This window comes from Pteronotus mesoamericanus, unplaced genomic scaffold (assembly GCF_021234165.1).
Source record: "Pteronotus mesoamericanus isolate MK-2021 breed Mesoamerican mustached bat unplaced genomic scaffold, CSHL_Meso_final contig_202, whole genome shotgun sequence".
Classification (NCBI taxonomy): Eukaryota; Metazoa; Chordata; class Mammalia; order Chiroptera; family Mormoopidae; genus Pteronotus; species Pteronotus mesoamericanus.
In genome coordinates this window covers 5,737,458-5,764,539 of record NW_026555086.1, presented here as the reverse complement: position 1 = coordinate 5,764,539, position 27,082 = coordinate 5,737,458, and the positions used below count along the sequence as shown (strand labels likewise).

The window sequence follows — 27,082 nt, the reverse complement described above, 5'->3', positions numbered from 1 at the left end:
GCATGTGTGGAGGGGCAGGTACACCGCGGATAGAAACAAAGCAGCGGAAGGCGACGGGGTGGCCGCGGCTGGCCGGCCTGGACAGGCCCAGCAGGGAAGGGCCCTCTGAGAAGGAGAAATCCCGTTCTTCGCTGTGCCAGGGAACTCCGAGTCCGGGGAGCCTTGTCGAGCTGGCCCTGCTGTGACAATTCGAGTCGCTGGCAGGGAGGGGCGCGGGAGGAGGGCCTGTGTGGTTTTGCTTGCTGTATATTGTTTTTCATACGGTGGATAAAAACAAGGCCTGATTGGGGGGGGGGGGGGGAATGTCCCTGCTGAATAACAATCATTAACAAGTTTCATGTTACAAGTCACGGGTCTCATCTTCCCTGTCTCATAGAAGTAAAATAATTATAATTCAGTAGATGTTTGATTTACTATATTCTGCACATACACATTACACACAAATGCACAACAGGGGAATTCTTTGCCTCAAATACTGTATCTGTTGCTCATCCACTACGTAAACCAAGTGATGTGATAATAAGGTTGCTTCTTTGGAACATTTGCAGTTTTGTTTTATGAGAACATTTAAAAGTTTAATGCAGACTCAGTAAAAAAAAAAAAAAAAACAACGTATCTTGTCAGTATTCTATATATTGATTTCAGTCACAATGCCATACTGATTAACTTATAGAAAAGATTTTTTTTCCCATTTTAACATTTCTGAAATTAGGATGCATTTTATAAATGATAACATTTAAAAATTATGGTCTGACTTTTTTTTAACATTTTAGGAAGGCCAAAACAACACACTCTATGATTGATATAGTCTTAATTTCAATGAAATTCTTCTATTTAACAAGTGATTAAATCTGATGAAAGCTTATTTATGAATTTTTCTCTAGAAGATTGTGAGTAGAATAAAAGGGTGACATGATTTCTGAAAAGGTGGATATTTAAAGTTTTGAGGTCAGAGATACCAGTTTCTGATTTTACTGCACAGTGTGCTTTGTTTAGTAGTTGCTCACTGAATTCTTGCTCACTGAAGAAAACATATAAATTGCTCTCTTCAAAAAACATAAATTTCTCCTTCTTAAAGGAAAGTGAAAAGAAATACACTTTTCTTATTTCTGTGCTTTCTGTACTTCCATAGATACTAAGAATTCCAAAGCTCTCATCTACAGACATCTGAACCGATCTCTGGAAAGAAATTCTTCTTAAGGGGATAGAAGCTTGGTGGCCTTTTTCTTTTTAAACATCTTTATTGTTGTTGAACAAGTTCTGAGGGCTCTTATAAATTATCGAAACTACAATTGCCAAGTTATTTTATTTCAGCTAGTCAATTTCTCATCTTTTTTTTTTTTTTTTACTGGTTCTTATGTCTCTTTTAGACTTTCCGAATAATAAAAATAACTCATGTACACCATAAAAAAAGTCTAGTAAAAAAAAAATTTTTTTTAATCACTCAAATTCATAATGCTGAAGGATAACCTCTATTAACACTTATGTCATTTCAGAATTTTCTCTCTGTATAGATACAATTTTATAACATGCTTTTTTATTTACTATATTGTGAAATAATTCTTTGAGTATAAATATAAATTCCCATCCCCCTGATCTGTCATGGTTGTCCTAGTTTATCAGTGTGAGGATGTATCATAGGTGAACAATCTTCTCTTGAATGAATTTTTAAATTGCTTTAGTTTTTTAAGTATCATAAAAATTTTCTAAACGAACCTTTATATATTCGTTTTTTTCTAAAGAAAAATTACTGGGACTAAATCTTTATTTTTAATGCAACTGTTATTTTAAGTAATTTTTGCTTGACTACCTGAAATTATAGGTCTAATGATTTACGTTTCTGTTTTTTTGTGAAAATATCACAATAGACTATAAGAAAAATATTGCAGCCTTTCACTGTTTTTTCTAGGGAAACACTAAACCAAAAAACTGAAATTGCCTATTTAAGGAAATCTTTTAATATTTAGAAAGTTCCTCTTTGTATAACAGATTCTGAAATTGTTTAATTTTACTTTGAAGTCTCTTCACACACTTACCTTTTCATGTACCAAGTGTTCTTTGCCAGAAGATGTTTCCCCGGCTTCTTGAAGTCATTCATCTAACTGGCAAATTATTTTTAGAGAATACTCACCTCTTTATTCAAGGTACAAATTAGTTTCAGATTGTGTGAATACGCGGGGGAAGGATATGTAAATGCCGTTTGCATTTGGTTAATGCTTAAATTAACTGCATGTGTTTAAGGGCCTGCTTGTGAAAGCTCCTTTCTATCTTTAGCTGAAACGCATAATTCAGCATAATGCATATGGTTATATTGATCACAGCTGAAGATATTAACACAAAGGAGTTCTGAAAATTGTTTAGTTGAATTGTTCTCTGCACTCTGCTTATTAATGCTGTGCTTGAAGAACATAAGTTTAGAAGAGTGAAATGTTATCTCATTTGAGTAAAATGCTGTTTAGTTTAACCTGTTTTTTATCAAATGATAAGGTAAAGGAGATTATTTTTCATCTTGTACAGGGTGCCTTGATTTTTCATATTATAATTCAGCAAGTCTGTTTCCTCTTTGAACTATAGCGTCTCCCAATAAACAGTTTAATAAAGGAAAAATGTAGTGAATAATTCTATATAACATTCAATAGACAGAAAGTTACTGATATTCAGTAATATCTTCTCCCATTGAGTTATTTTCTTACTAATAATGCCACAATTTTAAAAACCATCAGTGAACATAGGGGAATATAGTTGTTGAAACAAAAATCAGTAAAAACAGAAACATTGGAATAAGTTTATTTATATTTACTAGCATATCATTCTTAGGGCCCTGCTCTGAAGAACTGAAACAATAGAGAAACTAGAGCATAGAAATAATTGTCTAAATGAACATGGAGCAAGTCTGTCCTATATACTTCAGGTCACCCTCAGAGTCCCTGAAAGTTTTGCCGGCCAGAGAAGGAAATTATATGATCCTCAGGACCTGTGCTTTTATATCCTCTGATGACATTTACCTCCTTTTTGTTACCTAATCATTCTATCTAGATGTCATTTAACCTAATCAATATGAAGGCTTTCCACATTCTTATTCTACTCTCTAAACAAAAAGCAAGTTTCTCTTATGAGAATTCATATTTATTATTAATCCTAATTTTTAGTTTAAAGACAAGTATCTCACTTTTACCTTCAAAATTTCCAAGTATACATTTAATTTTTTTTCATTTTGTTCATTAAATATTAGTAATTTATACTCTAGGATAATCTTTAACCTTTTATCAACAAGAAAAGATATCTATACATTTGATACTAAAGTGTCTCTGCATACTCTAGAGTCACAGGTTGGTTTGTTTTACTGTTTAGTTTGCCAGGAAATATGTGACATTAAAAATATCCAAATTTATTCCATTTCTTCCTAACTGTGTATTTTACCTTTTTTTTTTCTTTTTTAACTTACATGTAGTATTTCTAGCTTGGAAACAAAGCAGTATAAATGTCAGAAACACATTTTTGTATAAAATGCAGTCAGTGTGCAAATGTACTCATGTAAAGAGTTCTTGGCAGATGTGTTGACTTACTTTTTTTTAAGAAAAGGAAACAAAAATGTACAACTTGAATTGAGGGCTTATGACAAACATAAATCTTTGAGAGTAGGCTGGAATTACTGGAGACACTTTGGATGACATGGTTTAGAGTTAGTCCCCAGGGAGCCAAAAAAGGAGGGACTCTGTCCACCACAGTGAACGTTATTGAAGAGTACACCTAATGAGACTGAAGAATAAATGTGTTAGCTTGCTACTATTTTTTTTTTTTTAAGTTTATAGCATGTTTAATGCAGGGAGTGAAAAACTAGTCTCTTTGTGAATTTACTGTCTTCGGTAGCTCAACCCTGAACCCCTGTTTGTGGGTACTGGCGAATGAATGCCTGGGGAACATGACCGACCTCTGTCGGCTCCGTAACCATAGCCCAGGGTCCACGTCTGTCTCATTGACAGCATGAGCTCATCAAGAATACACATGAATTATTATTGATACCGCCACACACTGGTTGAAAATCCATGTCTATCTTAACAGATTTGTTAAAAGTGTAGCTGATTAAAATTATGGCTTTAGTTATAACCAGAGAAATTATCTTGCTTAAATAAAAATATTTTCTGTTAACTTGGGAAAAGAATATCCAAGGAACTCAAAAAACTAAAAGATAAAAAAAAATTTTTTTTTTGCATGCCTTTCAGGACCCTTAATAAGTAAGTAAAAATCATAGACTTAGAAACATATTTTCTTAGGTATTTTAGATAGAATGTTCCTTTGAAGTCCCAGAGGCCACAATTTCCTTATATTAGTACTGCGAACTTACGTCTTAAGTTTTTGATAAGCAGTGAATCATATGGCAGACACATGAGAGTGTTCGTTCCTTCCTCACTCCCAGCCGCCTCTGCCTAGGTGCTAGCTCAATTTCCTCTCTGACCAGAACAGTGCTTGGTGTGTATCAGGAGTAATATTAATTTAAAATGTGTTTTTATCCCGCATTCTCTCATCCCTTCCTAATTGTGTCGACTTTATTTTTAAGACCAAAATGAGAAACTTGTTCAAGAAAATAGAGAACTACAGTTACGCTATCTGGAACAAAAGCAACAACTTGATGAACTTAAAAACCGCATGAAGTTTTATAACCAGGTGAACCATTTCCTTCTTTACGAAATAAACTCCAAATTTTTACCTAAATATTTTTATGCGTAGAGAAAACAGTATACTAGAATGACAAAGAATACAAATACGTTAACTTCATTTATTAGTTCATGGTGTCAGGCAGCCTGTGGTCCGTGAGGGTAATGCACGTAGCTGGGATGTCTCCTGTACCTGCCGTCTCCATCTCACTGTGAGCTTTCGCTTACTCTGTCTTTCGCAGGAGAGTGATATAAATGCTGATGAACTGAGTGAAGCTCTGCTGCTTATAAAGGTAACTTTCTGAACTTCACCATGAGTTTCATGTCGACATATAACGGTTCCAGCATAATGAAGGCCCTTGTCTGTAACCCTTATACTTGGAGAATGAATTATTCAGGAAAGTGGTCAGGTGACATTTAGTTACAGCATATACATATTTCATAGTGACATCAAAATTACATTAAAATGGACCTTAAAAACTTTTGTTTAAAGCGCTTTCTCCAACCATAACAAACATTTTACTTTTACATGCCGTACTATAAAACTAATAAACAATTTTCTGTCCTAAGAGACCTTGGTACACACGATTATTTGAAGTAAAATATTGAATTTTAAGTGTTACCAGAAGATATTTTCCAGTTCTAGGATACTCTGTTGTTTACAGGAAGACATGAGAAAATGCATTTATTTCCTTTGAGATCATCACAGTGTAGATTTTAATCAGATGAAGACACAGAAATAGAAATAAATGTACATGATTTCTTTTTTATGTCATGAAGTAATAAACTGTTTTTTAAATTCTCTATAATTGTTCCAAATGTCTGTCCAAATATATTTTCTATACCAGGACTACTTTATTCCTGATGGAAAATGGAAATATATCTGTTTTCAATTAATGATTTTTCCTTGCTATATCTATATTAAATTGTGTGATTACATTTTAGAAACTCTTGTTTCAATAATAAAACATGGTTTTGTTTTAGGCGCAAAAATCGCAAAAAAATGGAGACCTTTCCTTTTTAGAGAAAGTAGACAATAAAATTAATAAAGATCTAGAATACTCCATGAGAGAGCTACAAGCAACTCATGCAGAAACAGTGCAAGAACTTGAAAAAACAAGGAACATGCTAATTATGCAGCATAAAATTAATAAAGATTATCAGGTAATGTAATACACTGAGTTGGGAGAGTAAATTTCCTGTGAATGTTCTACAGATGATATACTTTCTTAAGCAGTATCGCGTGTGATCTCGTTGTAATCTGTGATCACGTGTTACCCCATGCCTGGAAGTTTGCCGTATACATAAGGACTTAGACTAAAAAGTCCCTGATTTTAGAGAGCAAATGGTGGCCCTGAGCTCCCCTTCACTGGTGTCAGCGCCTTCTGCAGAGGGACCGTAGTTATTCTGAAGCGCTGCCCCAGCCAAGGCGTGCATAGCCGCAGCCGGCGGGAAGGCCGCCTCCGCAAGTGGGGTCTGGACTTTGTTGATTTTACTTCTGATTTTATGAACAACCCTAAACCTGATTTTCTAAACTGTAAGCTATTTGACATCAGGAAAGTGGTTTACAGTTCCTGGTATCTCCAGGAACTAGAAAATGCTTGAATCATCCTTGCTTTAAAAAAATGAAAATGGACTAATCGTAAGCATCAAAACTTACCTCATTTTTTAGATGGAAGTTGAGGCAGTGACCCAGAAGATGGAGAATTTGCAGCAAGATTATGAACTCAAAGTGGAGCAGTATGTTCACCTTCTTGATATCAGGGCTGCACGCATCCAGAAACTAGAAGGTACAGTGTGCACAGTTCGTTGCCCTTGTTGTCCAAATCTGCACTTATGATGTCTTCTTGCCCTTTTTCCCCCAATTTATAACTGTAATAACAATTCACCAGAAAGGTTGTTATTATCTGATTCTTTTCTACTCCAGAATATGTGGTCATTCCTTACTGCTTTTTGAATTCAGTGTTGCTTGCAGACAGGATTTGATTTCAAAGCACTTCATACAGTATCTCAGACTAAATTTACCACCCCATTTCTAATTTCTAAGGAAGCTGTGCACCTTAGTCAAACAAGCCTGCTTGCTCTTTGTCAGATTCGTCTTGCTCAGTCCCATCGCCGTGCCTTTGTCTCTTCCACGTGGCCACCTTTCTCTGCTGACTGAAAGATACACTTCCCTGCCTCAAAATCCAAGAGCAGGCCCGAGCCATGAAGCTGGCTCCCTCCATCCCTCTCGTTCCCCGAGCTGGGAAGCTGGCTCCAGCCATTTCCCAACAGGAAGTGCCCTTGCAGTAGTTTTCTACCTTTAGCAAGTATGAGAATTTCCAGGGGCGCTGGTTTCATTTGTAGCTTCCTGTGCCCTCACTTGGACCCCGGGACCCATGCTTCTGTGTATTTAGAAATAACTCCAAGCTATTCAGATGTAGGGGTGAGACCTTACTTTGAAAAACACTGCCTAGGCACTTGTGCTTTTCCTCTCGTGTGCTCAGAAACTGTGTTTGGGGACTGTATTACCAGGTTTCCTCACTGTTGGAGCTTTGCACATTCTCTGTGACTACAACGTAAGTTCTACAGTCAGAAGTATGTTGCCTCTCTTTCATGCCCCTCGCCATACAATGCTTAATTCAACAATCTGTGCCAGCAGTAATTTTACACTTAAAAATTACTGAGAATCCCAAAGGTGTTTTGTTTATGTGGTTTACACTTACGATATTTATCATATTAGAAATTAAAAGTGAGAAATTTTAAAAATATTTTAAGTCATGTTAAATAATAAACCCATTACATATTAACATACACTACAGCATTTATTTTTAAAATGCAGAATTTTCTATACCAAAAAGTAGTGAGAAGAGTGACACTGTTTAATTTTTTTTTAATTTTTTTAAGTGTTTAACATTTCTGCAATCCTTTTAATGTCTGGCTTAATAGAAAACAGCTGAGTTTTTATAGGCGCTTCTGTATTGAATCTGTTATGATATCACGTATCATGTAGGTTCTGGAAAACTTCATTATACACTCGTGAGAGACTAAGAATGAAAAAAGCGAATAATATCTTAGGATTATTTTTTAAATAGTTCTGATTTCATGACCTTTAAGATAGAGTCAGGGACCCTCAGGGGTTCCCAGACCACACTTTGAGAACCACTGCTCTGAGGAGAAGGACTCAGTGAATATCTTTATCTGGCTGAACAGGGTTTTCCAGAGGTCACAGAGCAGGGTGTACCTTTCATTTCAAGTAGTACTCAATAAAAATTGCTTAATGGAATTTTTCTGAATAACAAGGGCACAGAGCTTGGGATTTTCATTTCTTTCAAGTCTTAGTAAATCTTTACCAATATATTTCATCTCTTCTCTAAATTCATTGATTCAGTCCACAAACATGCCCCAGCTCCTAATGCCCCCTAAGCAGAGAGCTAGGCAGCGAGAAGACAAACAGGGGACACAGCTCACGCAGTAGCCTCAAGGAACTCATGAGATGTGAACGGAGAGCATGGGACCAGGAAAATGCAAAAGGTACCCGGGGGAATTGAGGAAAGAATGCCTGTTTCTGCCTAAAGGTTCTGGGAAGACTCCCCATGCTAGGCTGGGAGTGTTGGAATGTGACGGAATTCACCACTAAGTAAAAGCAGCAGAAGGCAGTGCAGGCAGGAGAGAGGGCAGGTAGAAAGCTGACGGGGGAAGCTCTGTCGTTCCTTTGGGAAACTGCGTGTGGATCCATTGACTGGGAACCCAGGATCGGTCATTGTGAAGGCCTTGTTTGCCTTCCTAAAGAGAGGGACTGAACTGGAGAGCCACGAAGGGATGTTTCGAGTAACGTACCCAGGACTGCATTGTGGGCTTTGGGAGGACCGGGAGGAATAAGTCAGAGAGGAAGGAAGGAGGCAGTGAGGGCTTCATAGTAGCCTAGGAAATAAGCACTAGAGATTAAGGAAGGCAGCATCAGTGGAGACAGAGGACGGGGGCAAATTTGTTAAAGACTTAGGAAACAGTGTTAAATACGACCCTACCGACGTGGGGAGAGGAAACTAGGATGACTCTGGTCCCTAACTTAGGCTAACGCCACCGCTTGAGATGCGCGGCACAGAAATAACTGGAAGAGAACGTGATGCCTTCTCTTTTGGATATACTGAGTGTGATGTACCTGGAAGTACCTGGATAGAGGGCTCAGCAAGCCATTAGATAATAATAGCAGAAACTCATGAAAGGGGATGAATTTACCCATGAGAAGGCATAGACTAAGAGGAGGGTAAAAACAGAACCTCAGCCAACTAGCCGAAAAGAAACCCTGAAGGAATGAGAAGAGAGGCAGGAGGAGAAGCAGGGACGATGCTGACAGCAAGCCAAGGCGGGACAGAGTCCACAGAAGAAGCGATGGCCGTCGGTGTCAGCGATGCCAAGGGGTCCCCTAACGCCAGGAATGAAGTCCATTCAACCGAGCAATTAGTTGGTTATGGATGGCCTTTTCTTGGGTAGTTTCCGGAGAAAAGGAAGGCAAGATGCTGTTTGCAGGAGGCTGAGGACTGTCTGCTAGATGCGGAGTTGGAGACACAAGTACGCGTTCCTCTCTTGGAAATTTGGATATACCATGGTGGGAAATGTGTATCTAGGAGGAGCTGGATCTCTTTTACAAACGGTATCTTTTTTAGAGAAGTGTAATTAACATAACTTTAAACCACATCATTTAAAGTGTACAATTTGGTGAGTTTGGGCCTATGTATACACCTGTGAAACCATCGCCATAATCACCACCCCCCAAAATACAGCAGGAAAGTACCTACAGGGCAGGACAAAAGTAAGTTGTTTGTATGGAGGGTAACACAGTAATAAACTGTGTTCTGCGTGCTCCCGCCCGCAGCCCGCGTCAGCCCGCCCTGTGTTTTGCTGGGCCGAAGGGAAGGAGCCGTGGGAAGAGAGGTTGGCTGTGCAGGAGAGGAGCCAGCAGAGCAGTGGCAGGGGGCAGGCGCGGCCCAAACTCTCCCCTCGCCTAGTCTTTCGAAGGCATTTTTCCCTTTTCCCTTTTCCATGGGATCGCCTGCATTACCGCTTAAGTTGTAATTTTGTTGTTTAATAAGTAACATCGAAACAAATGGTGAGTTTCTGTATAATACAATATTATTTACAGAAAAACAGTGTGGTCACAGGATTTAAGATGGAGGCTATTAACCGAAAACTCTGACATTTCCTACCACTTCGAAAGCCAGTTTGTATCTTCATGTGTCAATGTTTTAAAGTCTCTATCTACACTGTGTGCTTTCTCTTGCAGCCCAATTAAAGGATATTGCCTATGGCACCAAACAGTACAAATTTAAACCAGAAATCATGCCAGATGACTCCGTTGATGAATTTGATGAAACCATTCACTTAGAGCGAGGCGAAAACCTGCTTGACATCCACATCAACAAAGTAACCTTTTCTCCTGAGGTTCTGCAGGCGTCGGGGGATAAAGAGCCGGTCACGTTCTGTACCTATGCTTTCTATGATTTTGAACTGCAGACAACCCCCGTAGTGCGAGGCCTTCACCCGGAATACAACCTGACCTCGCGGTACCTTGTTCATGTCAATGACTTGTTTTTGCACTATATTCAGAGGAACACTGTCACTCTTGAGGTCCACCAAGCCTATGGACCAGATTATGAAACCATCGCAGTATGTCCATTGAGATTCCACGAAATTTTAGAAAAAAGCGGTCGAATATTTTGCACAGCAAGTTTGGTTGGTGAGTACAGTTTGATAAACTTAGGCTGTTTGAATCACCAGTTTGGTTCATATGCTAATTTGGTGTTCCAGGTTAGTGTCTTCCTTTCAACAGATCTGAAGTGTCCCTTTAGGGTAAGGACAGGCCCGCAGGTGTGTGGGCTATTGTCATTGTCTTGATGATGTCAGTACAGTGACTGCTAATTCTTTAAAAGCTTGTAAGTGCCAGTGTTTACTTACAATATTGATTTCCTTGTTTGGTTAAACATTAAATGGAGTACACTCATCAAATGATTTTTTAGGAGCGTATCTTGTTGTCACTGTTACTAAGTATTTGGAATATAGTGGTAAGTGGTAAATAAGTGCTGTAGAGAGAAAAGTCTTTGTGGGCCAAGAGGGAAAATAGGACCCTTATCACACAGCTCTTGCATAATCTGTGAAAAGCTGGTAATGAAAGTGTTGATAAGAAGTGGCTGTAAGTGTATGTGTGATTAACTCTTTCCTCAAGACTTGCTTAGCAGTTAAATGTAGAATAGTGAGGGAATAGAGGCGGCAAGAATTCCTGGCCTGAGCAACTAGGAGAAAGGGGAGGGGATTTACTGAGATGAGCCTGGGAAAGGAACAGCTATGAGGAAGAACATCAAGAACTGTGTCTGAGTAAGTTAAGATCGCCCTGCCTACTAGGCAGCAAAGTGGGGACGCCGCGCACGGGGTGGGAGACACTAGGCCGAGGGTCACGGACAGAGAGAGAGTAGCGGGAGTCATTAACATATAGAACATACGTGAAGCCTGGAGCCCAGATGATATCACATGGAGAGTGAGTGTACATAAAAAGAGGAGATGGTGAAGGACTGCGCCTTGGAAACACCAAAATTTAGGGGTGAGGACAAAGAGGAAGAGCCAGGGGTGGCCAGTGAGGGAAGAGGCAAACCCAGAGTCTCTAGCAACCTAGACACCGAGTGAAGAAACCCTTCAAGAAGGAAGGAAGGGAACTTCGGTTCCGGGGAGGGATTTTATTTTATTGAGCAATTGATTACATAGGTAATATATTCACATGATTCAAAAATCAAAAAGGCGCAAAAGTTTAGACCATAAAATGTCTGTCTCCGACCACTGTCCCCCAGAAACCTTGAGTCTTCTCACCAAAGGCTACAAACTCTTCCCCCCAGACTTTACTCATATATAAACACATATGTATTTGTTAATATTCTTATTTTAGGACAAGTTTTTAGATGATGGCAGATTTGAATCATGTTTGTATGTTGATGAGAATGATCTTTAGCAAGGAATAAATTGATAAAGTAGGAGAGAATAGGGGCAATATTTTTAATAATATGTTAAATTCAGGAAAATGTAAGTGTGGAATATTATCTATTCAACCATGATGTCCCCGTCCCTCCGGTAGGCACATGTCAGTGGAGACCACAGCCCGTGCCCGCAGGAAACTTGGAGTGAGGTGGGGAAGCAGCCGGGCACAGACACGCACGTCAGGCGCCCTAGGGAGGCCCGGCCTTCCTTTCTGTGAAGGAAGCACGGAGGCTCTTTGGCTCCAGGAGCCAGAGCGGAGATCCTTACGGAGGCGCGGAGAGGGAGAGCGGCCCGAGGTGAAAGGGACGCCGAGGGCGTGCGGGGCAAGGCCGCACGAGGGTGTGGTGCCCGTGGTGTGGTTTTGCCAGAGCCGGGGCGTTTTTCCGTCTACCTGTGATGCGGTGGGGTGGGAAGGTGCCGAGATCTCTTTAAGTGGATTCTAACGTGGAATATTATATTTATAAGTTTGAGGTTTCGTATTGTATCTGTCAGACTGCATTGAGTGCAACTTGGTTTTAAAAAAGTACTGCGAAATCAAAAAGAGTCTCTCGAGTATTTGATTCAATACTTAGATTTTTCTTTATATTTCAGAAGGATTGAAATAGTATACTTTGGAAGATCTCAAACATAGTTTGACAGTTCTTAAATAATATTTAACATACAGTACAACTCGTACTTGAAGAAGTAACTTCATTTTCTTCATCTCTGTTATTTGCCAATCACACATCATTTGTGCATGTCATATTATTTTACTCAGTATAAAATTTATAGTTTCAATGCATAGTACTATTGATGTGTTCTTTACTGGTATATATTTTGATTTATGGGACTGTTTTAACAGTGAGTTATATATTGATTTGTAGGAACTAAAGGAGACATCCCAAATTTTGGCACAGTGGAATACTGGTTCCAATTAAGAGTTCCTGTGGACCAAGCAATTCGGCTTTATCGAGAACGGGCAAAGGCTTTGGGATATATAACATCAAATTTTAAGGGGCCAGAGCAAACACAATGGGTAAGCTTGTTTGGCTTTAAGACTCTTTTAGGGCACAAAAATTTTTATCCTGTTCTTTATATGTCATGCTTTAAACTGAAATTATTTTCCTTCACAGCCATCGAGTGGCTTTTTCCAACTTTCTACTTTAAAAAAAATTATAGACTTGCAGGAAGTAGCAAAAGTAGTGCAGAGAAGTCCTGCGTACCCTTCACACAGCTTGTCCCGGTTGTAAGATCTTACACAGCTGTAGTACAATATCAAACCCATGAAATGGACCGGGGTACAATACTATTAACTAGGCTACAGATCTTGTGCAGATTATATCAGTTTTTACATGTGTGGCGGGGGGAGGAGGAGTTTGATGCAGTTTTATCGTGTGTATACACTCATGTAACTACCACCACAATCAAGATACAGAATTGCTGCATCGCCACAAAGAAGCCCATCCTTAACTACCCAGGCCACTTTTGAAAAATAGAATTACAATACGGTTATCACACATCAAGTGACTTTCGTTATACTCCCTACTGTTAAGGAAATACATAGCTATTATTGGACTATCAGTCGATCTTTCAAATTGTTTCCTTATGTTAGGTTTCTGAAATGCAAAGTAGAAGGCAAAATGAGTATTCTGACTGAGAATTGGAGGTTTAAATGAAATTCCTCAGGGTAGCATTTTCCAAACTGTGTTTCATGGAGTCTTAATGGCTGTATTTCCAAAAGAACGAATGCCATGATCCAATGATTTCAGTACAGAAAGCACTGAATTAAGCCAAGTTAAATAGAATCTTTGACTTCCGGACTGCTCGTGTATATCATGATTCTCAAGAGGAAGCATAAAGTATGCAGTTAGGGGGAGGGAGAGAACATCGCAGAAACAGTGCGGAATGTCCGCTCAATTCTTAACAACCGTTTTTTGTTTGGAACTGCCCTCACTCCCAATCCTTGGGCCTGGGCCCCTGGGGGCAAGCTTTATGCTTGATGACCCTGCTCTCTCCCACTCGCCACCCAGTTAGAACTAATGATTCAGTAAGATCCACCTGACCCCAGGTCAGCCAGAAAGATTCTGCATTTTGAGATCAAGAGAAAGCAAGACTCTCCATGCCTGGAACGTGCAAAATTAGGAGCCCCTACCATGTTGACCGGCAAAGGAAAGGAAGCGGATCTGGAGAGACACAAGAACGAGCAAGCGTGCAGAGAGAAACAGCAAGTGAGCAGAGAGTGAGCTCTGATGGCTTTACAGTCCTAGTGCCTTCCTGAGGCCCGACCACGTTGCTCCTCTAACAGTTCCATGGAGTAGCCCTGTCGCCGTATAGTAAAGCCTCTTTTTTGTCATGTTTCCTAGATGGAATTAGTTTCTGTAACTTTCAATTAAAGAACCATGACTAATATGACACTGATTCCCAAACTTAAGAAAGCACAGCGCCTCATTCCCAAAGATCATCTTTCTGGACTAGGATTCTTCAGAACACGCTTTGGGAAATGCTGTTGTGGAAAAGGGAACTAGAAACAGAAGGACCAGATTATTTATTTAGTTTTGTAGTTTCAAGTTTTTTTAGACTCCCAGTTTCTGGCTTGAATGAGTCATTTACTGTTGGAATTATGGCTTTTGTGGGTAGACTCGGGAAAGATGTGGAGGGGGTACTTTTCCTCCGACTCAGCCTCCCATAGCTGAGTGCCAACTGGCCCTGGGGAAGCAGCACTGTGCGTTCCTTCTCAGGTTTCCCCTCCACGCCACCTGAAGTCTCCACTCAAGAGATTGGGCCGATTCTATTGTTCCGTCTCCAGTAAGCTCCTCAGTCAGAGGCCCCAGGTGCTCAATCCAGATGCAGAAATGCAGTGAAAGCCGGTTGTGTTCTCCAACACTTCTAAAGCGAACAAAGCACTGGAACACTAACATCCTTTGTCCCAGCTCACCTCAGCAGGGGCGGGGTTAACCGTTAAGGCAGCACCAGCTGAGATGCCTGGGCACTGGCTACCTGAGCAAGAGGGCCCCAGAGGGGTTTGGAGCTCTGCCCAGTAAGTCCTTTTGCTCTTTTCTGAAACGGGCTCCCAGTCCTAGCTCTTTATTCTTTCCACGCTTCTCTCTGACTCTGTTCTCTTGTTCTTATGGCAGTTGCACACTGGCCAGGCTTGGCCTCTCCAGGCCCCATTGGTTCAAGATGAGGGTCAACCCAAAGAGAACACAGAGAACACAGTTCTCTGGGTGGGGCTGGTCACATTCATCAGATTCTCACTCAAGAATGGGATACAGCCACGTAGCTGGCATGGTGGAAGGCCTAGCTCTCAGTAAAGTTGTGAACTGGAGAATATTGGTCTTTGGAGCCATCCGCTCACTTTACCCGGGTGTTAAATAGAATTAAAGAACATCAGATTAACTTTCTCTTGGTTTTGTTTGGTTTTAACAGCAATCTTTACGTGTACGTTGAGTCTTCTATGTTTGTTGCTAATAGCGTAGGATCATCTGTTCTCACATGTTCCAGTGAATATTGGTTTTCAATAAGAATGAGGAGTGTTTAACTGAGAAATTCAGTATGAAGTAAAAATATGCAGGTTTTTGTCCGTTTACAAAATTATTTTATTTGGGGGTTGGCAGCTGCTATTTATCCTTATTTATTATTAATATAATATAACTATGTATGTTTCTCCAGTTAAGTCAACAAGCACCCAAAACTGCTCAGCTCAGTTCTGCTGATTGCGGAGATGGCAACTTAAATGAACTGCATATTACAGTGAGATGCTGTAACCACCTGCAATCCCGAGCAAGCGACCTTCAGCCGCACCCGTATGTTGTGTACAAGTTTTTTGATTTTGCAGACCATGACACAGCCATCATTCCCAGTAGCAACGATCCGCAGTTTGACGATCATATGTGTTTCCCAGTGCCAATGAATATGGACTTGGATCGATACCTTAAGTCAGAGTCTCTGAGTTTTTATGTATTTGATGATAGTGATATCCAGGAGAATATTTATATAGGAAAAGTCAACGTGCCTCTGATTTCATTGGCACATGACAGGTGTATCTCAGGTAAGCCTATTTTTTAATATGTGAAACTGTAAAAACCTAAATTATACGTTAATGTTATGGTTATGTTCTGTTTATAATTAATCTTCCTAGCCGTCTCAGATCATCGTACCTTTTGGCCTATAACATTATGTTTTTTGAGGGTTGTTTTTTTTTTGGTAGTTGTTCCAGGAATTACACTTACCTTAACACAATCCACTTAAAATTAATACCAACAATTCCATTAAAATATAGGGCTGTTCCAATATAACTTTATCTTGTCCCCTCCATGTTTGTTGCCATATATATGCATATAGTACGCCTGCATCTGTTAGAAACCCAACAATCTGGTGTTAGAATTATTGCTTCATATAACCTTATATCCTTTAAATAAATTAAGAGAAGGGAGGCTATACATAATTATAGGGGACTTTTTTACATTAACATGTATTTATCATCTCTGATATTCTTTATTTCTTCCTCTACTACCTGGTGTCCCTTCCCTACTCCAGTATAGCTTCATTTCTTCCCAGTTCTTTGTGCTATTATTTTCATATATTTTTGTCTTTATTTAAGTCCAACAATATAATTTTACAATTATTATTTTATGCTGTTGTCTTTTAAATCAATCAAGAGAAGAAATGAGGGAAAACATTTATTTATACTATCTTTTATAATTACCTATGTAATTCCCTTTATTGATCTATTCCGTTGTGTTGATTTGGGTTGCTGTATGGTGTCACTTCCTCCTAGTCTGAAGAACGTCCTGTAATATGCCTTATAAGTCAGGTCTGCTGGGAATGAGTTCTCGCAGTCATTTTTATCTGGGGATGACTTTATTTTGCTTTTACTTTTAGAAAGACAGTCTTGCTGGATACAGTATTGGTTGTCAGTTATTTTTATTTAAGCACTTTGAGTACATCAGACAACTGACTTCTGGTGTCCATTGTTTCTGATGAGAAGTCAATGTGTTAATGTTATGGTTCCCTGGTACTTGATGCTGTTATCAAGTTGTTGTTTTTTATTTTTATTTTTTTTAAGTTTTCGGCATTTCAGCTATGGTGTGTCTAAGCATGGATCCCTTTGTGCTTACCCTGCTTGGAATTTGTTGAGGCTTCTTTATGTGTAGGGTATTGTTCCGTACCAAATTTGGGGAGTTTTGGCCATTATTTCTGGAATTGTTTTTTGCCTTTCTTCCTCTTCTTGGAATCCCATTACATATATGTTCATATGTTTAATGGTGTCCCACGGGTCTCTGAGGCTCTGTTCATTTTTCTTCTCTTTTCCTCTTCAAATTGGATAATCTCTACTGGTCAATCTTCAAGTTCATCGATTCTTTCTTCTGCCAGGTCAAATCTCCTACTGAGCCCATCTATTGAATGTATTCATTTTAGTAATTGTACTTTTCAACTCTGGAATTTTTATGTAGGTCTTTTTTAAAAAATAATTTCATAAGTCATTGTAACCCTACTTTCCTTTATTTCTTTAAATATGGTTTCTTTTAGTTCTTGGAATGTATTTATAATAGCTGCTCTGAGGTCTTTGTCTGCTAAGCTAACACTCTCCTGGACACTCTCAGGAAATGTCTGTTGATGGCCTTTTTTTCTTGTGTGTACATCACACTCTCCAGTTTCTTTGTACTTCTCTCTCTTTTTCCTTAAAACTGGACATCGAGGGCACTATATTATAGCAACTCTGGATTCTAACTTCCCCACTCTGTGGGATGATTATTGTTGCTGTTTTTGTTTGGTGACTTGCTTAGACTAATTCTGTAAGCTTTTTCCCTCACTGTAGCCACTGGCATTTCTGCTAAGTTTTTGTTTGCTCCTGTTATCCTTATTTTAATTTAAAGCCTTGATCAGCATAGTTTAGTGGTCAGTTGCTGGATGGTCAAAGGTTGTGCTTAAACACCTTGGGCTGGCAGGCTCCCGCCCTTTCTCTGCGGGTCAGTGAATGGCTTGGATAATGTATTCAAAGTTCATAGTCCACAAGTCTCCCATACAAATAGCTTACTAGGGTCTGTTCTGATTCCTACTGTTCTTACTGAAGTTGAGTCGATTTCCTTGAATAAGTGCTTCTTAATTTTTTGTACACCTTTGATGAATTTCCAGAGGCCATAAATGGTTGTTTTTTTTTAATCATTTTGTCCAGCTTTATCATTGATTTTTAGCGAGAGGATTTCCTGAGCTCTTCACTCAGCCATTCTGGAAGTCTCACCTGCGTCTACCAGAGAAGTTTATCTCCTCCCTGTATTCTACCTGCATCCTTTTTTCTACATCAAGTCTAGAATGGTTTTGGTTTTTCCTTCCCAGCCAGCCATTAAAAGTCATGACATGCACTTGAAGACCAAGTAAAGGATACCTCTCAACAAAAGTTTTGCTTGAAATATAGGTTTGTTTTTTCCAAGTCAGGGATTTTTCATACTGAAAAATTTAGTATAATGATTAAAATTTGTGACTCAATATTACAGATATAGGTAGGTGATACAGTTTATTACTGCTTTGTGTTTTGGATGGTTTATCTTATGGACATATTTTTGCTGTGCTTCTATTAATTTGGAGTAATTTAACAGATCTTAATAAAATATTTAAAGTTAAAATAGAATTATATAGTAATATAAAGACTCCTTTAGATATATGAATTATTTAAAATTTTGAAGTTTTAATATATTTTTCTATAGAGACAAGTTTTTTGCAAGGATATTTAAATCAAAATGAAGGTTCATATTTGAGATATACCCCAGGTAATATCTTAGAGGAGTGCTAAGAATTTTGAATCTCTGAATTTCATTTCAGTGGATTAAAATATTTATAAGTTAATTTTCTCCACTTTGAATCAGTATTATCATTGAGGCCTTAACTTCTGAAAGCAGGATATTGGAGAGATGAAACCATCATACATCCTTTTGTCTTTATTTTATTTTTTAAATCATTTGAGTTATGAGTAAAAATCAGAATCATTTTTTAAGTTGTGATTCATTCTCTTTAATTACGCTGGTAATAAAACTTTATCCTAACATTAATTAAAAATATTTCCTGGTGATTTGATAGGAATATTTGAGTTGACAGATCATGAAAAGCACCCTGCAGGAACCATTCATGTTATACTGAAATGGAAGTCTGCTTACCTTCCACCAAGTAAATCCATAACTTCTGAAGACTTAGGAAGCGTCATACACAAAGAAGAGTCAGAAGTTGTTCAAAGATTACCTCCAGCTTCCTCTGTGAACGCATTAGTTGCAGTGAGTAACGGTGACTTTGGGTTTTTTATTAAACTTCATAGCCACAAAAGAGAGAAAAAAAATAACTAAAGCCTTATCTGAAATGGATGATCATCGTACTCAGTTTGCCCTATTGGTTTACCTTTAGGCACCAACACCTAAACCAAGACAGCGTTTCACAGCCGTTGGAAAGAAGGTGTCTTTCGTGGATGATATGACGCCACATCAGGATTCTGTAAGTACTCAGCACTCAAAACACTGATTTTTTTTTCCTATAACAAATATTGGAAATAAATGATAGAAGTGTGGTATACCCTACCTGATTTAAATGAAAATTGGGTGAATAAAATACTTCTTTATCCTTTGCACTGTTTGCTTTGTCACTTGGCCTCGTGTGTAAGTGTTAACTGTTCTTACTCTTTGACCTAAACGTTCTTTTGGCCCCTTATTGTTCTCCAGCTATCGCCCTAATCTTTTGCCCTCTGTTTACAACAAACAAAATGTCTTCAAAAATTGTTTTAATTTTGTCTTCCCTTTTTCATAGTATTTCTTGAACTCACTCAGTGTTTTGTGAACTCACTCTTGTCAGACCTCACCCTGATTGAAACCGCCATTGCCACGGCACAGCGACCTCTGCTTGGCCACCGCTGGCAGTCACCCAGCAGGCAGCTCCGCTCCCTGGGTTAATCGTCCAGCAGCGTTTCACACGGTGGCATACTGGCTCCCGCTTCTCTTGGCCTCTGGGTTTTTCTCCAAGTTTACCAGGCATTCTTCTCACTCTTCGAAACCATATCCCTGACATGTTGAAGAGCCTCAACAGTCAAACTTCAAACCTAGACCTCTTCTCAATCTATATTAACGTTAAGAGAACTTATCCAATCCCCTCGCTTTAAAAAGTGTCTATTTGCTGACACTCCCTTATTCATAATCTTCAGTCTTGATCTCACTGCCAAATTCCATATTTATTTTCTTACTGCTTATTTCATATACACTGAATGTCTAATAGGAATTTAAACTTAACATGTCAAGACCCAAACCTGATTTAACCAACCTCCTTTCAAAGTATTTTGCTTTCATTTTTTCCCATCTTCAGTTAATGACATAATCATTCACCAGTGGTGCAGTCACGAGATTTTGGAGGCAGCTCTTTGAATCCTTTTTCTCACATCTCACATCCAGTTCACCCACAAAACCTGTGAGCTCTACTTTCAACACATATCTTGTATTCCCATCATCTCCACCGTCACCACTCAGGTCACCAATAAGTCTTGTAGACGTTTTCAAAAAATACTTTCTTTGTAATGTAACTTCTATGTCATAAAGTACATATATCGTAAAACAGAGATCAATGAAATTTTATATATGTATAGATTTGTGTAACCACCACCCAGATTAAAATATTCCTTCTCCCTGGGACTTAAAATAATATCTGACATATATAGACTTTTAATGTATATGTTCTAAATAAATGGTTGCAATAATTATTATTCAGGCAACATTTTATAGTTAGCATTTACTGACCGCTAACAATGTGTCAGGCACTGACCTAATGCCTTATACTCATTGAACTCATTTAACTCTCACGACAACATTGTGTTTCCCATTTAAAGATCTTATACTAAAAGAAAGTCATGTCTACAGAGATTAAGCAACTTGCTCAAGGTCAAATATTAGATCTGAGATTCAAACACAAGTAGCCTGATGGCTAACTAAATGATCATCAATATAAAATAGATATATACATGGAGATTGTTTTTGGAACATTAGCCACAGCAGCTAAAAATCTAGTTAAATGTTCAACACTAGAAAAATGGTTCATTAAATCATGATCCATCTACTCAGTGTAATATTATGTTGTCACTGAGTTTATTTTCTCTTAAAAAAATGGTGATCCAAATCCTTGCGTGGTTGTTGTGAGGTTCAGTTAAGGTAATACATTGGAAAATACTTTATATACTAATCACTAAAGCTCAGTTTTTCTATCTGTAAAAGAGGTACTACCTAGAATATAATATGGTATCATGACAAAAACCAGTCAGCAAGTAATTAAAAATTCTGTGGCTCTTGATATTCTATACTTTAAAGGATTATTTTGACTCTATATTTCATTCCTCTAAATAAGTATTTTCAGGTTTGTTTGGGTCTTTTTGCTTTAAAAATAATGATGCTTACACAAAGTTTCATATCAACAGAAAATTTTATGTTATAATGTTGTTTTTTAATGTAAAAGGATATATTTACTATAGAATCATTATATAACCAAAATTTTTTATTTGCATTAAAAATCAATTATAAAGAAATAGAAGTCTAACTAGTTATAAATAGATATTGTCATTGAATAATGGGAATGTGGGTTTATATTCATTTATGTTTCTTTGTTTAACTTTCACATTTTCTATATTGGGCATGTTTCCTTTTAAAATAGCAAAATGATTAAACTATATTTTAACATAAACATCAGTTTATGAACCATAGAAAGCAGTTGACTATAAATTTGATAGGAAGCATGTACTTAATCTAGCATATACAATTTTTTAATTACACAAGTAATGTGTAATTATTTATAGATATATTAGAAAATGAAAATAAGTAAAATATATTCATGAAAACAGCAAAATTCAATTTTCCCAAATTTGTATATCAGAGATAAAATTTTGATGAATTTCCTTCTATACTTTTTCCTATGGAAATGTACACACACTTTTTTTTAACGAACAGTATACAACTATATAAATAGTTGGATAGCTAGCTTCTTTATGCAATGTATTGTACATTCTCTTCAGTGTCAGTATTACAAGTCTACATTATTAGGTCTTTCATAGTTACATAAAAGTCTGGTTGTAGCATACTTGATTTAAATAACACCTATTGGACATTTGCATTGTGTTCACTTTTTTGAGATTATAAGCAATGCTTCAGTGAAATACACTTGCAGTTCTTAAATTGCACTATTTCATTGTCCCATGGGTAGCTACTATATTTGCTCCTAGTGTTTATTTGTGTTATTATATATATATATATAACTTATATGCATATGTATATGTGAAAGTCTTAGGATGATTTGGGCTTTAGTAATAATCCAAAATAATATACATGCATGTTTTCACATTAATATAAGGAGACTTCTGCTGCTCCTGAGGATAGGAAGGGAATTTCACCGGAAGTGGAGCACACACCAGAAATAGATATTAGTGCACCAACTCTTTCGTGTATTTCCAAGGTATGTATTTGTATTAAAATTATTTAGAAAGGTTCAATTTCGTTCTTAAAGACTTTGTCTTTGTGTAGACATAGATCAGGAGATCATAGGATTGATCTTATTTTTGTATATGATTTCCTTGAAATAGAAAGAGCAAAAATATGGCAAGTATAACAGCTAAAATTATACTACATTTGATATTATGCTATATTAGCATATGTTAAAATTTATTCTACATTTTACATTCACATATGTATTTGACTGAGAATCGAACCTGCGACTCTTTGGTTTGGAGGCTGACACTCAGCCTATTGAGCCACACCAGCTAGGGCTCACATATGTATTTGATATTAAGCTAATACATGAATTAATGTAAAATTTATTTTGAAGTTAATGTATTTCCTATTCTTAGTTTATTACTAGATTTTCATTTATCTGTATGTTTTCATTTGTATTGTACAATTTAAGTGATCATTTTTGACTGAATCATAGGTATTGCCTGTCTGCATATTTACATCTCAGGTTTACGTGCTTTATTATTCAAGTACTTTAGCAAAAACACTACAAGTGTGATCTAGACAACAATAAAGTCCGTGTGCTCTCCTTCCTTCAGGTTTCTCAAGAAAGCGGCATGGATGGAATGAAAGCGGACACCGAGGAAATGCAGAGAGGGCGAAGCAACGATGTGTCTCTGCTGTCCCAGGGCCAGCTTGCGGAGCAAAGTGCGACTTCTTCTGAGGATGAGACAGAAATAACTGAGGAACTGGAGCCGGAAGGTGACTTCCTTTTTTAAATCGACACTATTTATTTAATTCTTAGCTTGGTTTAATAGTATGCCTCACAGAACACCTTCATCTGATCACGGTGCTCCTTCATGATGCCTATTTCTCACCTGAAGTGGTGGGTGTAGTTTGGTCCATTCAGCTGTGATCCGGTGGGATGAGTGGCTGCTGGTCTTCTCACCTCCACCTGGGGCGCCGCAGCGGAACACAGGCATCATTGCCGGCCATTCCTGATTTCTCTCTTAAGGGCCTTTAGACTCTCTTTGGGTTCAGTACGCTTATCAGGAGGACTTCAGTTTGTAAAAATTAAAACTAAGAACCCAGACCAAAAATGACAACTTAAAACCTGCTTTAACATATAAATGTGTAGGAAAGGGAAATTAATCTATGGTAACGGGAAGCATTTAAATTGTTGCCTGGAGCAGGACAAATGGGAAGAGAGGTGCAGAAGGGAAGAGATTACAGACAGGCATGAGGAAGTGTTTGGGGATGATGGGTGTTCACCATCTTAATTGTGGCGATGCTTTCATGGAATTATATATGTCAAAATACCAAATTGTGCATTTTAAATGGGCTTGATTTATTGGATGTCAACTTTACCACAATAAAGCTGTAAAAACTTTTAATAATGTTTATAGATAGTAAGAATAACTTGATTCTTATACAATATTATTGATTAGACTTTCCAAAAACATCTGTTACTCTGTCCTCTTTTAAAAATTATTTTTTAAGTTCAGAGTAGAACAAGCTACATTTTTTTTCCCCTTTGTTTCTACTAAAGCTAGATTTGGAATTTTTCAGTCATTTTTTTCCTCTTTTCTAAAATGTAATGTAAGTGTATGTATCTTTGCTGCTAGAAAAAGGTTCAGATATGATTATCATATTGTTCTTTTAAGGATATCCTTATAACGTATGCTATTTCTCTCCGTTTTACAAGGTGTAAATAGAACTGATTTACCAGATTTAAACCACTAAAATTTTATTTTTTAACAGATGAGGAAAACAGATCAGCTTCAGACAGTGATGAGTGCATTATTCCAGGTCCTATCTCCAAGCATATCAAGCAGGTCAGTAACTTGATACCAATTAGAAATCTTCTGAAATAAAGTTGCTCTTCATTCATAGTGTATCAGTATTCATAGGTGAACATCTTAAGTCAAAAATATTTCTGGAAGTAATTTAATACATTACCATAATCCTATTCAGGGAATCATCTAGTATAAGAAATTTTTGTTTACACTTTCATTATGTAAAGAGCTATAACATTGAAGCATTATTTTTGCCTACATGTTGAGAGTACCTGGCATTCAGTAGCTTCAAAAGGGACTTGGTAAAAACAGTTGACTTCCCTGACTTCTTTTTAGAACCATTGTACGAGGATGTATTAAATCAAATCTGAACTTTGAAGAGTTGGAAATATATGAGATGGCATTTAAAACTATAATCCCATGTAAATGTGAATTTATAGACTCTTCAGATCTAAATATGTCTACAGGTAAACTGTTAAAGTTGTTTTCTTTCTGCTCACAACAATTCTTCATTCATTAGCACCTGCTGCGTCAAATCAGCAGTCCCCAAAGAACTCACAGTCTGTAGAGGAAACAGAATTACAAGGCACAGTGGTCAGCAGTAGGAGTGTGGAGTGCAGGGTGCTGTGGGCGCACCCACGAGGGGCACCTAATTCCCTTGAGGGACCCTCACCGAGGCTTTTTCTGGAGGCTGTGAATCTGGAACCAAGTATTGTGGATGATTAGGAGGAGTTAGGGAAAGCCAAGGAGGGATCATTGGAGGCTAAGGACCAAAAGCGTGAGAATTTGAGAGAACGTGGTGCATGGCTTGTTCTGGGAATTCACTATGGCTTTACAGTGGGCTGAGCCTATGGGGCACACCCCAAGGGGCCCCAGAAGAACATACTGAAAATCCAGCCCGGTCCAGGGCATGGGGGCCTCTCCTTCGAGGAGGCTGAAGTCTCTCCTGGAATCCCAGGAGCAGCCAATGAGGATTTTTAAGGGAGGAAGAACACTCATTCTTTAAACAGATATTTAATGAGCATTTACTGTGTTCCAAGCCTTGTTCTCGACACTGGGGATATAGCAGTGAATAAGAGAAGTCAGTCTTTTGCTCTTGTGGAGTTTACATTCATGAATTGCATTTTAAAAGGTCGTGCTTTCAGGAGTGTAAAGAATAGATGAGAGGCACAGAGACCAGTTAAAAAGTTATTAGATTACCCTGCTCTGTTGTTATCCCCACTTTATAGGTTTTTAAATTGCTTTTACCCTAATAATATCACCAAATTGAGACTAGAGGTAGTGTTCTAGATAGTATCATTCATGCCAATTAAACTATGAATTTGAATTATCTTCTACACTATGTAAGCAATTTAAGATCATCCAGGGTTTTTTTTTTTCTTTTAATGTTACAGAATCTGACAGCTCGTAGTTATTTCTTAGAAATGCTGATCCTTAAAAGGAATCTAACAGATTTCCCAGGACTTAGACATATTACTTGGCTCTTCCTCTCTTCTTCATGTCTGTGATGTATAATTAATCATAGATTACTTCATTTTGTTTCATTTCATTTACAACATTTATGAGCTTCACTTTGTCAGAATGAAATGCTTGTCCCCTCCTTTCCTCTCCAAAGCGGCGTAATTTGTGTTAGCATCTTTTTTAACGGGCTACATAAAGTTTAGTGGCTGGATTAAATCCAGCCATTAACATAATGTGCTGCCCAGCGCGCCCGTCTCCCCGAGTTTGCAGGACATCAAAGTGCCGCGGCGTGCGCGGTGTAATTGGCCCTTGCTGGCTGTCAGCGCCCGTCAGCCTGCCGGCTGCGGCCTCTGCCGAGCGGCTCCTCGGCCTGATCATTAATTTCGGGGGGAGGTTCCGAGGCATGGAAAACTTCGGACATTTCTCCATGAATATTTCATTAATGTGAATAATCAGGAGTTAACATTATCAATTTGATGTATAATACAGTGACTAAAAGCCTTGTTTTAGGTCCTCAAAATAGACATCAAAACTGAAAATTTGCATCTGTAGGGGCGTTAAAAAAATTAACAATCCTGTTGGGTTATTTCTAATTCTGTCATTTAAGCAATGCAGCTTTTAGTTGTCACGACTAAACGCATTGCCAGTTCGCAGATCTCTTAAAGTGGGCCCACAGGTGAGCTCGGGAATACACGGCTGAAGGACCAGCGGCCTCTTTGTGCAGCCTGTGTTGACGTAGTTCTCGTTTCCGTTGCTGCTAATGCCAGTTTTGTAAAAGCTGCCGTGCACAACTGGACTAAATTGCAGTTCCACCTGGACAGCAGGCTCTATGGAACAGTGTGCGGTGCCATTTCCAGGCGATGGCAACAGTGGTGTTTGGCAAAATGCATTTTAAAGCTTTGAAAAGCAAAATGCATATAGTCACGCACTACTTAGAGAACGCATGTATTAATAATTACTAAATCCTTTCAGAATCAAATGTGATATCCTACTGGTGGGTAAAACAAGTCCCTCCCAATGCCTTATATATCTTAAGCTCGATAAAGTAAGTTTCGAAACACATTTCAAGTAAACCAAGAAGTGTCCAATTACTTTCCCGACAGAAATCACTTTTAAAACTACTTCTTATGTTTTTCAGTTTTTTTATCTTTTACTAATATACCACAGACTTCTCTCCATAGCAGTATACTCTATTTCATCTAACATATGTATAATATTCTATTGTATAGCTACAACACAGTTATCCAAATAAGCCTTGTTTGATGGTCCCTTAGGTTTCTATCAGTTTTTGCAAATACAAACACCTCTGGTCAAAATGTTGCTTATAGGTAACGTTTCTATACATAGCAATGTATGAAAACTCCTGTTTCCTCACATCATGCCCTCTGCCACATTAATGGGTAAGAAATTATACCTCACTGATGATTCCTTTTAAAAAGAAGGAAACAAAAAGGTATGTTCATACGCATACATATATAGGATTATATGACCACGAAGATATAACATTTAGGTTCACAAGTATGTAAGCAAAGAAGGTGCCTGGAAGTATATCATTTGAACACTGTGAGCATCAAGTATCTCTGGGATACGGGTCAGGGCAGAGGTCAGCCAGCGATGGCCCATGTGCCAAATCCAGCTCCGTACCCGTTTTTGTCAATAAAGTTTTATTGGAACATGGCCGCCCTCACCATTCACACACTGCCTGCAGCTGCTGCTGCTCCACCGCAGCAGA

General features: G+C 38.2%; 1 protein-coding gene across 1 annotated transcript in view; it reads left to right on the top strand.

The window, feature by feature from the left end:
- RPGRIP1L (RPGRIP1 like) overlaps positions 1 to 27,082 on the top strand; it is a 77,936-nt gene that overhangs the window by 31,892 nt on the left and 18,962 nt on the right. The window contains exons 11-22 of the mRNA XM_054570343.1: positions 4,559 to 4,665; positions 4,898 to 4,948; positions 5,640 to 5,819; positions 6,328 to 6,445; positions 9,919 to 10,371; positions 12,521 to 12,672; positions 15,306 to 15,684; positions 18,711 to 18,901; positions 19,029 to 19,115; positions 21,999 to 22,100; positions 22,693 to 22,855; positions 23,855 to 23,928. Of these exons, the coding sequence (XP_054426318.1) occupies positions 4,559 to 4,665; positions 4,898 to 4,948; positions 5,640 to 5,819; positions 6,328 to 6,445; positions 9,919 to 10,371; positions 12,521 to 12,672; positions 15,306 to 15,684; positions 18,711 to 18,901; positions 19,029 to 19,115; positions 21,999 to 22,100; positions 22,693 to 22,855; positions 23,855 to 23,928 (2,057 nt within the window). The remainder of the gene's footprint in view (positions 1 to 4,558; positions 4,666 to 4,897; positions 4,949 to 5,639; positions 5,820 to 6,327; positions 6,446 to 9,918; positions 10,372 to 12,520; positions 12,673 to 15,305; positions 15,685 to 18,710; positions 18,902 to 19,028; positions 19,116 to 21,998; positions 22,101 to 22,692; positions 22,856 to 23,854; positions 23,929 to 27,082) is intronic.